Source organism: Loxodonta africana, chromosome 19, assembly GCF_030014295.1.
Source record: "Loxodonta africana isolate mLoxAfr1 chromosome 19, mLoxAfr1.hap2, whole genome shotgun sequence".
Lineage (NCBI taxonomy): Eukaryota > Metazoa > Chordata > Mammalia > Proboscidea > Elephantidae > Loxodonta > Loxodonta africana.
In genome coordinates, this window is record NC_087360.1 from 33,218,412 (window position 1) to 33,235,702 (window position 17,291).

A 17,291-nucleotide genomic window follows, 5' to 3' on the forward strand; every position below is an offset into this window, starting at 1 on the left:
TTCTTTGCCCCAGTATACCTTGTGCATCCCAGTCCCTAACAGTCCTGTGTTAGTCCTACTTGTCTTTCAGAGACATTGGTCCCTGTCCCTGGAGGTCCAGCCTCCTGCTTCCCCTCTAGCTCGCTGCCCTGTAGCCCCCCATTTCCTGTGATTGTCCTGGATCTGCTCTCTGCCATGCCTCCATGCCTCAGTGACTCCCCAGGTCTCGGAGCAGTTGCAGCAGCTGTCTTCAGGACATAGCCCCTGAGTCTGACTTGTCTGTTGGTGTGAGCAGCTTGTGTGTGCGTGTGTGTGTGTGTGTGTGTGTGCACATTTTCAATGTCTTGGCAAGTGTGTTTTAAAACAAGTAATTTTAATTTTAAGAGAACCCAAGTGAGCCTTTTGGTGCCTCGGTGACTATTGATGGTGTGACTTACGGATCTGGAACTGCAAGCAGCAAAAAACTTGCGAAGAATAAAGCTGGTAATGTGCTTGCTGGGTGTCGCAGAGACACACACACACTGCTGTGTTGACCTCACAGCCTGTGTGTGGTCAGGGAGGGGCTGAGCAGCAGTGGCAGTGAGGAGGGGTTGTGATGGGGTAAATTCATTGTATTTATGTAGTCATCTATCTTGTTTTTTAAGATTACGTGCTTATTGGAAAAGACTCATAGAAATGCAGTAAAATGTTAGAATTAAAAGTGGAAGCCCCCTTCTCTGCTCAGGGACAGCTGGGTCAGTGTCCCAGTTGTGCCTGGATGTGAATGTGCTCAGAGCCAGCAGGGCTGTGCTGGGTGCACATTCTGGAGCAGGTTTGTTTTTAAACCTAGAAAAATCGAGATGTGCTACGAGACAAGAAGCAGGTGAATCATCATGCTGTCAGCATCCACCTTGAGTGGTTTTGACATTTATGAAGAGTATTTTCCCGAGTCCTTCAAACTCCAAACTTGTGAATACCACTCATTGAACATATATCATCCTTCATAAACCTCATTTTCAGATTAAGGCCCATTGCTCTTTTTGATCATGTGCTTTCTGTTCCCTTTTATGTCCGGCACTAATAGTTTTTGCCCCTACGTCAGGGTTATTGAGGCTTTTTAAGGAGTGGACCACATTGTGGGCTGCATATGGGATGCCCTACCAAGCCCTTGCACTTCCAGAGCAGCTTGCCACTCATCATGCGTGAAGTGGGTCAATTTTATCACTGTCTCTCTAGGTCTTGGGGTCAGTGAAAGTGTTTCTTGCTTCTTGGAATCAGATCCCCCCTTGGCGTTGCTTTCCTTTGGTGGGGTATGAGGAGGATGGTTGGCAGCCTCTTTGGGCTGTGTTTCCTGGGCTGGCTCTTTGTAGCACTTCACCCTGTCATCAGGAAAGCCTGTTGTCCTTGTTAGAGAGATTCTGCCTTGGCTCAACAAACTCGGTGTTTCCAAGGTTATAGAGCAGGTAACCATCAAAGTGGTGCTTGGTGTGGATGGAGGTGTCCTGGGGGCATTGCTGGTACTAGTCACCTGCCCTTCCCCCCACGTGCTGGAATCCATTTCCACCCCAGATCTCTGCCTCCAGCCCAGACTTTAGCTGATCTTTAGACATCTTTGCTTGGATGTCTTGCTAGCACTTAAAACTCTACAGGGCATGCTCAGCCATCAGCCTACCAGTTGTTGCACACACCCCTCCCTTCTCTCACCCAGTGTCCCGCTCTTCCATACTGGTAGATGGAAACCCTGTTCACATGGGTGCCTGTGCTGTCAGCATCTGAGCCATTTCCATACTTTGCCCTGGCAGTGTTTCCTACAGAGTGTCTGTCAGATATGGGTACTTCTTTCTGCTTATAGCTGACACTGCCACCACTCCCCTGGTCGTAGACACCCATGGCAAGCAATTTGCTCTCAGACCACGATGCTTGGTCCTGGTCCTGCTGAGCTGTTTTCTTGCACACCACCAAAGTGATTCCTCTGAAACACAGATCTCACCTCCCTTTCCTGCTACAGATATTTCAGGGTAAAGGTACATACTGCTTAGTGTGGCTATCAGGCTGCCTGACTCTTGCCCTGCTTTCTCCTTTCCTCAGACTGTGCTTTTTCTCCTGTCTTTTCCTGTCCCTGTCTCCAAAGCACTGCTGCTGTGAAAAGGCCCTTATATACCCCTCTGAGCCGTGGTGACCCTGTGCACATACCCTCTCTCCTGATGGGAGCAGCCCCTTGGCCCTGTGTGGTAGCTGGCACACAGCTCACTGGAGACCTGGCGGGGTGTCTGCCTTCCCCTCCAAACTCTGGGAAGATGGCTGTATCCAACCCCTCACCCTTGGGGTTTTTCTTTTTATAGCCCGAGCTACACTGGAAATCCTCATCCCTGACTTTGTTAAACAGACCTCTGAGGAGAAGCCCAAAGACAGTGAAGAACTGGAGGTGAGTGTTATGGTCCTGCCCTGCTCAGAGCTGTAGCCCCAATGCAGCCCTGCCCTGCCATGTTAGCTCATGCTAGTGCTGTATATGAATGTGCTCATGTCCTCCATGCCCTGTAGTTAAGTATTTAATCATCCTAGCACCCAGGTTATTTTATTTTTTCATATTTCAAAAAAAGGAAACTTGCTTGTCTTTCTGCAAGCAGGAAAAATGTCATTTTTGTCGGAGACTTGCTTCTGTGTTTTACAAAGAGTGGTAAGAAGCTGAGTATATAAGTGTATTTGGATAAATCAACTCTCCCCTTACAGTAGATCCATGGTGGAAGTGAGTCTTTGAGGCACAGAGTCTAGAAAATTTGGATTGCTCTTTATATTAAGAACCGTTTAAACTAGTCAATTTTTTAGTAAATGTGACACTAGGGTAATTTGTAGCAAGGGCTTCTCAAACTCTGAAGGATTAATTTTTTATAACAGTTTTATTGAGATATAATTTGCATACCATATTTTAAGTTTCTTAGGATTGCTGTAACAAAGTACGACAAATTAGGTGGCTTGTGAGAGCAGAAATGTATTGTCTCATTGTCCAGAATCAGAGTATTGGCCATGTTGATTACTTCTGAGGGCTCTGTCTCTATCCTAGCTTCTGGTGACATTTTTCAGATTATAGATCATGCCAGTCTCTGCTTCCATATTCATGTGGCCATTTTCCCTGTTTTTCTGTGTGTCTTATATAAAGACATCACTCATAGTGGATTGGAAGTTTCCTTTTGTTCCTGATTTGCTCAGGTTTTTCAGGAATGGATGTTGGGCTATCAAATGCTATTTCTGTGCCTATTAATAATCATGGTTTTGTTTTTTATTCTGTTACTATGGTGTATTACATAGCTTTTTGAATATTAAACCAACTTTGCCTTCCTGGCATAAATCCCACTTGATCATGGCATATAATTATTTTTATATGTTGCCAGATTTGGTTTGCTAGTATTTTGTTGAGAATTTTTGCGCCTATATTTATAAAGGTTATTGGTCTGTGGTTTTCTTTCCTTGTGATGTCTTTGTTTAGTGTCTAGTGTTAATATCAGGGTAATATTGGTCTCATAGAATGAGCTGAAAAGTGTTCCTTCCTCTTCTGTTGTCTGGAAGAGTTTGTGAAGGATTGGTAATAGTTCTTTAAATGTTTGGTGGAAATCACCAGTGAAGCCATCTGGACCCTAACTATTCTTTGTTTGCAGTTATTTAATTACTAACTCAACCATTTTGCTTGTAGGTCTATTCTGATTTTCTCTTTCTTCTTGAGTCAGCTTTGGTAGTTGTGGATTTCTAGGAATTTTTCCATTTGATCTAAGCTATTCTTTGGCATAAATTTGTTCATAGTATTCTCTTGTAATCCTTTTTATTTCTGTTAAAGTTGTGATGCCCCACTTTGATTCCTGATTTTGGTAATATGAGTCTTCTCTCTCTTTTCCCTGGCTTTATCAGTCTTTACAAAGATCCAACTTTTGGTTTCATTGATTTTCCTCTATTATTGTTTATTCTCTATTTTATTTGTTTCCATTCTACTCTTTGTTATTTCCTTTGCCAGCTTTGGGTTAGGACGTTCTTTTACTGGTCTTAAGGCAGAAAGTTAGGTTACTGATTTGAGAGCATTCCTTTTAAATACAGAGTTTACAGCTATAAATTTTTCTGCATGTTCTACTTTAGCTGCATCCATAAGTTTTATTAAATTATGTTTTTGTTTTCATTCATCTCAAAGTATTTTCCAATTCCCCTGTGATTTCTTCTTTGAGCCATTGGCTATTTTAGGAGTGTGTTAACTTGCACATCTGTAATTCCTTTAGTTATTGATCTATTTAATTCCATGTGGCTAGAGAACATAGTTTGTATGATTTAATTCCTTTCAGATATGTCAAGGCTCATTTTATGACCTAACGTGGTCTAGCCTGGAGAATCTTCCATGTGCATTTGAGAATATTCTTTTGGATGGAGTGTTCTAGATGTCTTTTAGATGTAATTGGTTTATGATGCTCACTTCTTCTATTTCTTTGTTGATATTGTATCTTTCTGTCCATTATTAAAGGTGAGTTATTGAAGAATCTGTCATTTTGCTCTCTTCAGTTCTGCCAGCTTTCGCCTCGTAAATTTTGTGGCTCTGCTGTTAGATGCATATGTGTTTTTAATTGTTATATCTTCCTGATGGATTAATCTTTTTGTTATTATAACATATCCTTTATTTCTGGTAACAATTTTTGTCGTAGTCCTTTTTGTCTAACGTTAGTATAGTTATTCCAGTCTCTTGGTTTTCGCTTACATGATAAATCTTTACCCATTCTTTTACTTTGAACCTTTTTGTGTCTTTGAATTATATGTATGTCTTTTGTAGACAGTTCAAATTCACCATTCTGTCATTCTCTACCTTTTCGAGTTTTGAGTCAGTTTACATTTAATGTAGTTACAGATAGAATTTATGTATGCCCTTTTTCTATTTGTTTTCTGTCTTTTTGTTCCTCACTTCTTCCATTACTGCCTTCTTTTGTGTTGAATAGATATTTTCTAATGTGCCATTTTAATTTCCATATTTCTTTTACTTTACTTTTTGAGTTTTCTTAGTGGTTGCCCTCAGGAATTACAGTTGATATTAAAACTTAAAACAATCTAGTGCAGTTTAATACAAGCCTAGTTTCAATAGTATACAAACACTTTGCTTAATATAACCCTGTTTTTTTCCACCTCCTTTGTGCTATTATTGTCATACAGATTACATCTTTATAGAGTTTAAGCCCATCAACCTAATTTTGTAATTATTGCTATATGCAATTGTCTTTTAAATCAGATAAGAGCAGAAAAGGGGTGTAAACAAAAGTACATTTACATTGCATTTTTTATTTATTTATGTAGTAACTTCTTAATTCTTTGTATGGATTCGAGTTTCTGTCTTGGGTCCTTTTATTTCAGCCTGAAAGTTTCTTTTTAGTATTTCTTGTAGGATAGGTCCACTGGCAGTGAATTATCTCAGCTTTTGTTTCTTTGGGAATGTCTTTTAATTTCTTCATTTTTGAAGAGTAATTTTGCTGGATATAGAATGCTCAGTGTCAACAGCCTTTTTCTCGATAGTAGAAATATGTCATTCTACCGCCTTCTCCACTCTAGTTTTTGATGAGAAGTCAGCTGTTACTCTTATAGAGGACCCCTTATAGGTGGTGAGTCACTTCTTTATTGCTGCTTTCAAGATTCTGTTTGTCTTTAGCCTTTAACAAGTGTCTACATCTGAATCTCTTGAGTTTATTCTATTTAGAGTTTGTTGAGCTTTTTGAATGTGTAAGTTAATGGTTTTCATCAAATTTGGGAAGTTTTTGGCCACTAAGCCTTTGTATATTTTTTTATCCTTTCTTTCTTCTCTCTCTTTCTGGACTCCCATTATATATAAGTTGGTATACTTACTGGGTGTCCCAGAGGACTCTGAGGACCTGTTCTTCATTCTTCATTCCTTTGTTTCTCAGACTGGATATCCTCAGTTGACCTATCTTCAGGTTCACCAATTCTTCTGTCTGCTTGAATCTGCTATAGAACCGCTCTAGTGAATATTTCAGTTATTGTACTTATCCATTTCAGAATTTGTTTTGTTTTTTATAATTTGTCTTTGTTGATATTCTCCATTTGATGAGACATTGTTATCTTACTTCCTTTAATTGTTTAGGCATGATTTATTTTAGCTTTTCTGACTGTATGTATTATAGCTGATTTAAAGTCTTTGTCTAGTTAAGACCAACTTTTGACCACTTCTTTTCCTAGTGAATGGTCTATACTTTTGTTTCTTTGTGTGTCTTATCATTTTTTGTTGAAAAATAAACATTTTAGATAATATAGTGAGGCAACTCTAGAAGTCAAATTATCCCCCTCCCCAGAATTTATTTATTTATTTTTTTAATTATTTTAGTTTGTTGGTGTTGTTGAGAATATACACAGCAGAGCATACGCCAATTCAACAGTCTCCCCATGTACAACTCAGCAACATTCCCACCTTCCTTTTCTGAGTTGTTCCTCCCTCGTTAACATAAACTTATTGCCCCCCAAGTTTCCCCTCCAGTGTTCGGAGTTGCTGTTGTCAGTTTGATCCCAAGTAGATAATTCTAAAAAGAGCATAGTGCTTAAGGCAGACATTTTCCACCAGTTAAGCCAAACTACTGTTTGGTTTTAAGAAAACTTCAGGGAACATTTTTAGTTTAATATCCAAAGAGTACCCCAGGGCAACAGTTTCAGGGATTCATTCAGCCTCCATGGCTCCAGGAAGTATGGAATCTATGAGAATTTGAAGTTCTGTTCTGCATTTGGGTTTATTTTTGCTGTTTATTGTTGATGTTTTTGTTGCTATTTGCTTAGTGACTTTCTTGAACTAATTCTTTGAAATCTCTATGTTGTATGTGGCCACTGAAGTCACTCCTCGGTTTAGTGGTTAGCTAATGACTAGAGATTTTCTTAAATGCCCTGAATCTGTAAGTCTCCTACCATTTGCTCAGGAGCTCTGTGTGTGTGCTGGGCATGCCTTCAATGCTGTAGCAGTTTACAGCTCTGCCTTAGCATTCACTTCCTGTTTGCACAGAGCCTCTGGGTCAACTAGAAATGAGAATTTTGGGACTTCTCAAGACTTCACTGGACTGCTACACTGCCCTAGACATGTGTGTGACCATCCAGATCCCCAGAACTGTGTAGGAACTCTGTTCAAAGCCACCTATGGACATCTCATTTTCCAGTTTTCCTTTTAAGGTTTTTGACCAGCCTCTTGTTTGCCCAGTTGGTATCATAGCCTCCGGTTACTGTAATGTGAAATAATTGCTGCTGATTATTTTTGACAGCTGCCTTAAGTATGGGGCTGTTTACACTGAGTGAGATCTTGAGTCTAATTCAATAAAGACAGTTCCCATGAACGGGACTTTTTATGGAGCTGCCAACAGGCCAAATAATGACAGTTCTCCTGGGGATGGAGTTTTTTGGGAGCTACAAGCCCATTCTGCCTTCTTCAGTGGCTCCTAGGCTGCTGTTTTTCACAGCTACTGTGTTTCCAAGGCTGCTGGTTTTCAAGGCTCCCATGGAGCTGGGGAGAGGGGAGTAGGAATAGCTCAAGAAAAAAAACAACACAAAGCTTATTTTGGTAAAAACGGTCTAGGGGTGATGTCTGATCTCCTTTGACTTCACAAGGGGAAAGGAGAATCAAGATGAACAACCCAAGGCTGATTCCCATGAGGTGGAGGTTAGACATGCCTTCTCTCTCTGCCATCTTTACCAATTCTGACACCAACCATCCCTCCTACAGCATGCTGTATTTTTCCGCTGGATTTGATAAATCATTGCAGTGGCCACACACAACTCACAGACCGCCACGATTATGGGGTTTATTAGGGAAGTAACAGGTTACAATTCATTCAGGCTTAGGAACACTCAGGATACGTTTTTCCATCAGGGCAACCTCTTCCCAGCCGTGCTCACAGACATGCCTCTCCCTGGGCCTAGGCCTCTGTCCAAAGGCACTCAGCTTTCTCTCTCTGTGGGCTGGGAAGCCCATTGTGTCATCTCCTGCAGCCAGGTCTTTCCTACTGCTGCTTCTCATTGTCTTCAGGGGTGCAGCTTGTTCCCTCTTTCTTGGTCTCCTGCGTTCAGGAACTCCTCAGCACGGGGATCCTGGGTCCAAAGGACACGCTCTCCACTCCTGGCTGTTCTTTCTTGGTAGTAGGATCCTCCTCCCTGCTCTGGAATTGGATCTCTTTTAAAACAAAACTGACAGGTCCCCTTGGTGGGCTACATTTACCCTATCACACAGTCCCGCCCAATCACCTGAGTTGGAGTTCCAAGACCATGGCTAGAAAGGCCACACAAAAATAATCACACCATGTGTTCTTACCGAGATTCAGCTGTTCTTCTTGAATAAATGCTCCTCGGATTGTTGCAAGCCTGAGTTTAATTTCCAGAGTTCTGAAAAAGTTGATTTTGCCAGTATTCTTTTATGAAGGAGCTGATTTTTTTCAAGGTCCTTATTCTTCCATTCCAGAAGCGCTTTGGAACGCATTTTTGGAAATTTCAATTCTTTGTGGACTTACACTCCTGGAAGATAAAGCATCCAGAAGAATGTTAAATTGCATACAAGTTTGTAAATGATTATTGTGCTTTGTGTAACTTTGTTTATTGTGGACAGGCCACAGATTGCAGACCCCACTCAGAGCAGGCACAGTTTCAAAGAATGAGCTCCTCCAGGGAAAATCACTTTCATCTTTTTTTACTGAGTGACCCATGTTGTGGAAAAGGTGTCTCTCAGGAAGGTTTCCAAGTACCTAGAGCCCTTCCACCCTGCCACAACTCTTGGAGTAGGTTGTTGTAGATGATGGTACCTTGGGCTGGGTAGGTTTTGGCTGTCATTGGTAGGAGGTGGCTGCAATATGAACAGATGACGTGGGTTCTGGTACTGGGGAGATGACCTGGCCTGGGCAGATGGAGGACTGTGTGACTCAGGCAGGCATTGTTGGGGAGGTGACTTTGCTGGGATGCAGAGTTGGGATCTGAGCAGGCTCTGCTGTTGACCCCTAGAGGGTCACACTTGTCCGAGGTACCTGGACTCACATCCAGTTTGCCTGTGGATATAACCATTGTAAACATAACCGCAATTGAAGTGAATTAAGATTGGTTTGAGAAATCTTTAATATGTTGAGATAATTGAAAATTCTGTAGGGTAGTTAGTGCCGGGATTGGGAATGTCTGGCTTTAAGGTAACATCTAAGACTATCTTCTTTTACTGTGGTAGGCTCAGAGACACCGACACCATGTTAAGTTGGTTGTTGAATAGATAAGCAATCCATTCCATTACTTAATCAATCTGAAAGTCTTTGCTTGCACTTACTTTAGTCTGCATTTGTTGGTGTTTGGTGTCAGTGAAGTTGTCTGAGCAGGAGCTGGCCAGTTTTTACTATGCCAGCACACCAAAACCAAACCTGTTGCTGTCAGGTTGATCACGACTTACAGTGATCCTACAGGACAGAGTAGAACTACCCCATTGGGTTTCCAGGGAGTGACTGGTGGATTTGAACTGCTAACCTTTTGGATAGCAGCGAGCTTTTAACCACTGAGCCAGCAGAGCTCCATGCCACCTTAGGGACCCAGAGTATACTCTGTGGCTCCTCCAGCCTAGACAGGATGGTGTGTGTTTCTGAGCAACCTCTACTTCTGCTGAACTGAGGGGCTCTTTCTGTAGCTCTAGTTCCTTGGTCTGTCCTGGCTGTCCTTCAGAGCCTAGCTGCCTGCTGGGGCCTCCTCCCGTTTGGCTGTGCCTCTGAGCACACCTTTCCCCCGACCCAGGAGACCCCAACGCAGGATGCAGCTTGCCTGGGCAGCACTACAACCCCACTTGGGCCTTGAGCTCTGGGTGGCAGCAGTCTCATGATTAGTGGGACCAAGCCTCTTCTCTGCTCCAGGTGCATTGTTCTGATGAAGCCCAGTTGGCTATCTTTATTCTCAGCTATTCTCTACTTGCCCACCTCTCCTCCTGCTCTCAATCCTCAACCTACAGTGTCATTATGACCTCTGCCTGGTCTCTGGAGCCTTTTTGCATCAAGCCTATGGAGAGGTGTCTGTTAGGCAGAGGCTGGATTTGTGGAAGTCAGACACGGGCAGGTTGGGGCTGACGTGCACTCTTTCCTTCATGCAGACAAGACAGCATACGTCGTGTTGTTGCTGGCCAGGGCAATGCTAAGATTCAGGGTCTTATTATGTGTTCTGGGGCTCTTTTGGGAAGCAGAAGGATCTTTCTAGAAATCACACTGGAAAGCAGTCTGAGAAAGAGGGCAGTTTCCCCAGGTGGAAAAGTGTGTGTGGGATGGGTACCAAGTGGGCAGCTTTCACCTGGGCTTGGAAATCTCAGTTAAAACTTTCCTTGGTCTAGGGGTACCTTCTGAATATGCTTGAGAGCTTCTTGGAAAGTTTTTTTTTTTTTTTTTTTACTAATTTAAAGTTATAGATGTATGTGCATTCTGTGTTTTTCCACCTGTTTCAAAGTCTGTTAGGAGAATGCGCTTTTCCCTCTGGTTGGAGGGGATGTTAAATAGCTGACCGACAAAGGAACTGGACGTCTTTTGATCCTGAATCCTGAAAAGTTGGCCATAGTCTTGCTGTTCCTGTGCTTGTGGTTCCTCCTGGGGATTCTTGGGCTTCAGCAACCCGTTGGTGGCAGGGTGTATCTTTAGCTGTCCAGTGGCTCCTGCCCTGTGATGACCGTGTGGAGTCAGAGCGCAGAGCACTGGAGTCTGCAGACATAGTGGTGTGTATTTGGAATAGGACAGGTGGGTACGTGGCACCACAGTATTGGAATGGGAGTTCTTGATTCAGGTGGTGGTGAGCCCTTAAAGGGGCTCATAGGCTTATGGAGCAGTGGGGCGGGGGTGGGGGGCATCTGGAGATACAAAGGTGTGGGCAGGATGGGGCCATGGTGCTTTGAGAACTCTGCCTGCCAGTTGGTATCTGTGAAGGGCAATGACCACATAGTCACTGGGGAAGATGGCCTGGCATGAAAGCACACTTACTACTAGGGAGTGTATGTTCATGCGTCTTCACAACCTTTGTGCCACTGTGCCTAGAGTGGGCTTTCCTTTGCCACTTACTGGCCCTGTGGGGAAGAGGCTCATTATAGAGCGTATTTGTCACTTGATTAAACAAAGAAAAAAAGGTGAACACAGTTGGCACGCTAACTCTTTTTAATTTGTTGTTGTTACGTGCTGTCGATGTACAACAGAATGAAACACTGCTTGGTCCTGTGCCATTCTCACAATCATTGCTATGCTTGAGCCCAACATTGCAGCCACTGTGTCAGTCCATTTTATTGAGGGTCTTTCTTTTGCTAACCCTCTACTTTACCAAGCATAATGTCATTCTCCACACTGACTGGTCCTCCTGATAACATGCCCAAAATTACATGAGATGACGTCTCACCATTCTCACTTTTAAGGAGCTTTCTGGCTGTACTTCTTCCAAGACAGATTTGTTTGCTCTTCTCACAGCCCTTGGTGTATTCAATATTCGCCAACACCGTAATTCAAAGGCATCAGTTCCTCTTCAGTCTTCCTTATTCATTGTCCAGCTTTTGCATGCATATGAGGTGATTCAGAGTGCCGTGGCTTGGGACAGGTGCACCTTAGTCTGCAAAGAGTCATCTTTGCTTCTTAACACTTTTGTAGCAGATTTACCCAGTGCAATACATTGTATGATTTCTTGACTGGTGCTTTCACGGGTGTTGATTGTGGATCCAAGTAAAATGAAACCCTTAACAACTTTAATATTTTCTCCTTTTATCAGGATGTTGCTTATTGGTCCAGCTGTAAGCATGTATGTTTTCTTTATGTTGAGGTGTAATCCATACTGAAGGCTGTGGTCTTTGATCTTCATCAGTAAGTGCTTCAAGTCCTCTTCACTTTCAGCAAGCAAGATTGTGTTATCTGCATATCGAAGGTTGTTAATGAGTCTTCCTCCTCTAATCCTGATGCCCCGTTCTTCTTCACATAGTCCAGTTTCTGGGATTATTTGCTTGGCATACAGTTTGAATAAGTACAGTGAAAAGATACAACCCTGGTGTGCACACGCCTGATTCTAAACCACTCAGTATCCTGTTGTTCTGTTCAAATGACTACCTGTTGGTCTGTGTACTGGTTCTGCATGAGTACAATCAAGTATTCTGGAATTCCCATTCTTCAGAGTGTTGTCCATAATTTGTTATGATTCACACAGTTGAATGACTTTGCGTAGTAAATAAAACACAGGTAAATGTCTTTCTCATATCCTCTGCTTTCAGCCATGATCCATCTGACATTAGCAGTGATATCCCTTGTTTCATATTCTCTTGTGAATTCAGCTTGAATTTTCAGCAGTTCCCCGTTGATGTATGGCTACAACTACTTTTGAATGATCTTCAGTAAAATTTTACATGTGTGTAATACTGTTTGATAATTCCACATTTTGTTGGATCACTTTTCTTTGGAATAGGCACGTATATGGCTCTTTTCTAGTCGATTGGCCGGGTAGCTATTTTCCAAACTTCTTGGCATAGATGAGTGAGTGCCTCTAGCACTGCATTAGTTTGTTGAAACATCTCAGTTGGTATTCTGTCAATTCTTGGAGGCTTGTTTTTTGCCAGTGCCTTCAGTGACGCTTGGACTTCTTCCTTCAGCACAATCAGTTCTTGATCATATGCTACCTCCTGAAATGGTTGAACATCAGCCAATCCTTTTTGGTACAGTGAATCTGTGTGTTCCTTCCATTGTCTTTTGATGCTTCCTGTGTCATTCAGTATGTTGCCCATAGAATCCTTCAATATTGCAACTTGAGTATTTTCTTCAGTTCTTTCAGCTTGAGAAATGCCGAACGTGTTCTTCCGTTTTGGTTTTCTAACTCCACATCTTTGCACATTTGATTATATTTTACTTTGTCTTCTTGAGCTGTCCTTTGAAATCTGTTCAGCTTTTTTACTTCATCATTTCTTCCTTTCACTTTGGCTACTCTACATTCAAGAGCTAGTTTCAGAGTCTCTTCTAACATCCATCTTGGTCATTTCTTTCTTTCCTGTCTTTTTAATGACATTTTGCTTTCTTCATGTATGATGTCCTTGATGTCATCCCACAACTCCCCTGGTCTTCAGTCATTAGTGTTCAGTGCATCAAACCTATTCCAGAGATGGTCTCTAAATTCAGAGGGGATGTACTTGAGGTCATATTTTGGCTCTCGTAGACTTGTTTTAACTTTCTTGAACTTCAGCTTGAACTTGCATATGAGCAATTGATGATCTGTTCCAAAATTAGCCCCTAGCATTGTTCTGACTGATGATATTGAGCTTCTCCATTGTCTCTTTCCATAGATAACAGTCAATTTGATTCCTGTATATTCCGTCTGGCGAGGTCCACGTGTATGGGCGCTGTATATGTTGTTGAAAAAAGGTATTTGCAATGAATAAGTCATTGGTCTTGCAGAATTCTACCATGCGACCTCTCGCATCGTCTTTTATCACCAAGACCATATTTTCCAACTGTCAATCTTCTTTGTTTCCAACTTTGACATTCCAGTCACCATTAATTATCAGTGCATCTTGATTGAATGTTTGGTCAATTCCGGACTTCAGAAGTTGGTAAAAATCTTAAATTTCTTCATCTTTGACGTTAGTGGTTGATGCATAAATTTGAATAATAGTTGTATTAACTGGTCTTCCTTGTAGGTATATGGATGTTTTCGTATCACTGACAGTGTACTTCAGGATAGATCAAAAAGAATGATGAATGCGATGCCATTCCTCTTCAATTTGTCATTTCTGGCATAGTAGACCATATGATTGTCCAATTGAAAATGGCCTATACCAGTCCATTTCAGTTCACTAATGCCTAGGATTAGAGAAGAAGTTGGAAACAAAGAAGAAGGACCAATAATTGGAAAATATGGCCTTGGTGATAGCATGATAGAATTTTGCAGGACCAACAACTTCATTGCAAATACCTTTTTTCATCAGCATAAACGACAGCTATACACATGGACCTTGCTAGATGGAATATACAGGAATCAAATCAGCTACATCTGGAAAAAGATGATGGAAAAGCTCAATGTCATCATTTAGAACAAGGCCAGGAGCTGACTGTGGAACAGACCATCAATTGCTCTTATGCAAGTTCAAGTTGAAACTGAAGAAAATTAGAACAAATCTATGAGACCCAAAGTACAACCTTGAGTATATCCCACGTGAATTTAGAGACCATCTCAAGAATAGATTTGACGAGTTGAACACTGACGATCAAAGTTGTGGAATGACATCAGGGACATCATACAGTAAGAAAGCAAGAAGTCCTTAAAAAGACAGAAAAGAAACAGAAGACCAAAATGGATGTCAGAAGAGACTCTGAAATGTGCTCTTGAATGTTGAGCAGCCACAGCAAAAGGAAAAAATGATCAAAGAACTGAACAGAAGATTTCGAATGGGGAGCTTAGGAAAAGAAAGTATTACAATTAATGACATGTGCAAAGAGCTTGAGATAGAAAACCAAAAGAGAAGAACATGCTTGATATTTCTCAAGCAGACGGAACTGAAGAAAAAATTCAAGCCTCTAGTTGAATAGTGAAGGATTCTATGGGGAATATATTAAATGACACAGGAAGCTTCAAAAGGAAATGGAAGGAATACACAGAGTCATTACACCAAAAAGAATTGGTTGATGTTCAACCATTTCAAGAGGTAGCATATGATCAGGAAAACCGATAGTACTGAAGGAAGAAGTCCAAGCTCCACTGAAGGCATTGGTGAAAAACAAGGCTCCAGGAATTGACGAAATATCAGTTGAGATGTTTCAGCAAACGGATGCAGAACTGGAAATGCTCACTCATCTATGCCAAGAAATTTGGAAGACACCTGCCCAGCCAGTCAACTGGAAGAGATGCATATTTGTGCCTATTCCCAAGAAAGGTGATCCAACCACATGTGGAAATTATTGAGCAATATCACTAATATCACATGCAAGCAAAATTTTGTTGAAGATCATTCAAAAGCAGCTGCAGCAGTATATTGACAGGGAACTGCCAGAAATTCAGGCTGGATTCAGAAGAGGATGTGGAACCAGGGGTATCATGCTGATGTCAGATGGATCCTGGCTGAAAGCAGAGAATACCAGGAGGATGTTTACCTGTGTTTTATTGACTATGCAAAGGCATTCGACTGTGTGGGTCATAACAAATTATGGATAACATTGCAAAGAATGGGAATTCTAGAACACTTAATTGTGCTCATAAGGAACCTGTACATAGATCAAGAGGCAGTTGTTTGGACAGAACAAGGGGATACTGCATGGTTTAAAGTCAGGAAGGGTGTGCGTCAAGGTTGTATCCTTTCACTATACTTAGTCTGTATGCTGAGCAAATAATCTGAGAAGCTGGACTTACGAAGAAGAACAGGGCATCAGGATTGGAGGAAGACTCATTAACAACCTGCATTATGCAGATCACAACCTTGCTTACTGAAAGTGAAGAGGACTTGAATCACTTACTGCTGCAGATCAAAGACCACAGCCTTCAGTACGGATTACAGTTCAACATAAAGGAAACAAAAATCCTCACAACTGGACCAATAACCAACTTCATGATAAATGGAGAAACGACTGAAGTTGTCAAGGGTTTCATTTTACTTGGGTCCATAATCAACAGCCATGGAAGCAGCAGTCAAGAAATCAGAAGACTCACTGCATTGGGCAAATCTCCTGCAAAGGACCTCTTTAAAGTATCGAAAAGCAAAGATGTCACCTTGAAGATTAAGGTGCACCTGACCCAAGCCATGGTGTTTTCAGTCACAACATATGCCTGTGAAAGCTGGACAATGAATAAGGAAGTCCGAAGAATTGAATTGTGATGTTGGCAAAGAATATTGAATATACATACCATGGACTGCCAACAGAACGAACAAACCTGTCTTGGAAGAAGTACAACCAGAATGCTCCTTAGATGCCAGGATGGCAAAACTGTGTCTTACATATTTGGACATGTTGTGAGGAGGGATCAGTCCCTGGCAAAAGACATCATGCTTGGTAAAGTACAGGGTCAGGGGAAAAGAGGAAGACCCCCAACTAGATGGATTGACATAGTGGCTGCAACAGTGGGCTCAAGCATAACAATTGTTAGCAAGATGCAGGACCGGGCATTGTGTCCTTCTGTGGTACACAGGGTCACTATGAGTCGGAACCGACTCAACGGCACCTAACAACAACATTGCCTAGGATATTGATCTTCATGTGTTTGATTTCATTTTTGACGACTTCCAGTTTCCCTAGATTCATACTTCATACATTCCACGTTTTGATTCTTAATGGATGTTTGCAGCCGTTTATTCTCATTTTGAGTTGTGTCACATCTGCAAATGAAGGTTTTGAAAGCTTTACTCTATGCACATTATTAAGGTCCACTCTACTTTGAGGAGGTAGCTCTTCCCCAGCTATATTTTGAGTGCCGTGAACTGCTAGGAGAACGAACAAATCAATCTTTAAGGAAGTACAGCCAGAATACTCCTTAAAAGTGAGGACGGAGAGACAGTTGCCTATTTCTGGCGATTAATCACAAGGAGAGGGATCAATCATTAGAGAATGACATCATGCTTGGTAAAGTAGAGGATCAGCAAAAAGAGAGGAGGACTCTCATTGATACAGCGGCTGCAACAATGATCTCAACTTGAGGGTGGTGCAAGCTCGGGCAGTGTTTCGTTCTGTTACACATAACGTAGCTCGTGCATTGCAGCCGACTGACTCTGATGTCTCACAACAATACACTTAAGTATTTCGTGCTTTTTGGTGCTTTTGTAAATGGTTGTGTATTTGAGTTTCAGTTCTGATTGTTCATTGCTAGCATATTTTAGAAATACGTTTACTTTTTGGATGTTGACCTTGTATCCTGTCACTTTGCTAAACTTATTTATTCTGTAGATTTCTTTGGATTTGCTACACACAGGATCGTGTCATCTGTGATTAAAGATGGTTTTACTTTTGCCTCTCCAATCTGGTTGCCCTTTATTTCTTTTGCTGGAGCCTGTTTGACCACTTCGTTCTTCTGAGAGTATGTTTTCCAGACACATGTGCCATGTGTCTCAGCTTTGGATCTATCAGGGAGGATCCTGGGAACCTGTTGGATGTATAGGTCGTTCTTAACCTGCTTAGCCGTGCCTCCAGGTCCCCATCCCAGATACTGACTGCTAGTTAGCAATTGGATTTTCACAGGCTGATAGAATCAGACATTGCTTATTGGCTGCCTGGCCAGCCAGAGAGGATGATTCCAAGGTATAACATTTTGATGAGTACCTTTTCCTGGAAGCAGACATACACTGAAAACCCACAGTGATGCAGGTGCTTGAGAGTAGAGGCAGGTAATGTGGC

At 41.8% G+C, this 17,291-nt stretch overlaps 1 protein-coding gene across 3 annotated transcripts in view; it reads left to right on the forward strand.

Annotated features, from left to right (window-relative positions):
• The window catches only part of DGCR8 (DGCR8 microprocessor complex subunit), a 42,437-nt gene that overhangs the window by 17,748 nt on the left and 7,398 nt on the right, over positions 1–17,291 (forward strand). For all 3 annotated transcript variants that reach the window (XM_023559312.2, XM_003419107.4, XM_064272570.1), the window contains 2 exons: positions 364–462; positions 2,301–2,383. In XM_023559312.2, the coding sequence (XP_023415080.1) occupies positions 364–462; positions 2,301–2,383 (182 nt within the window). The remainder of the gene's footprint in view (positions 1–363; positions 463–2,300; positions 2,384–17,291) is intronic.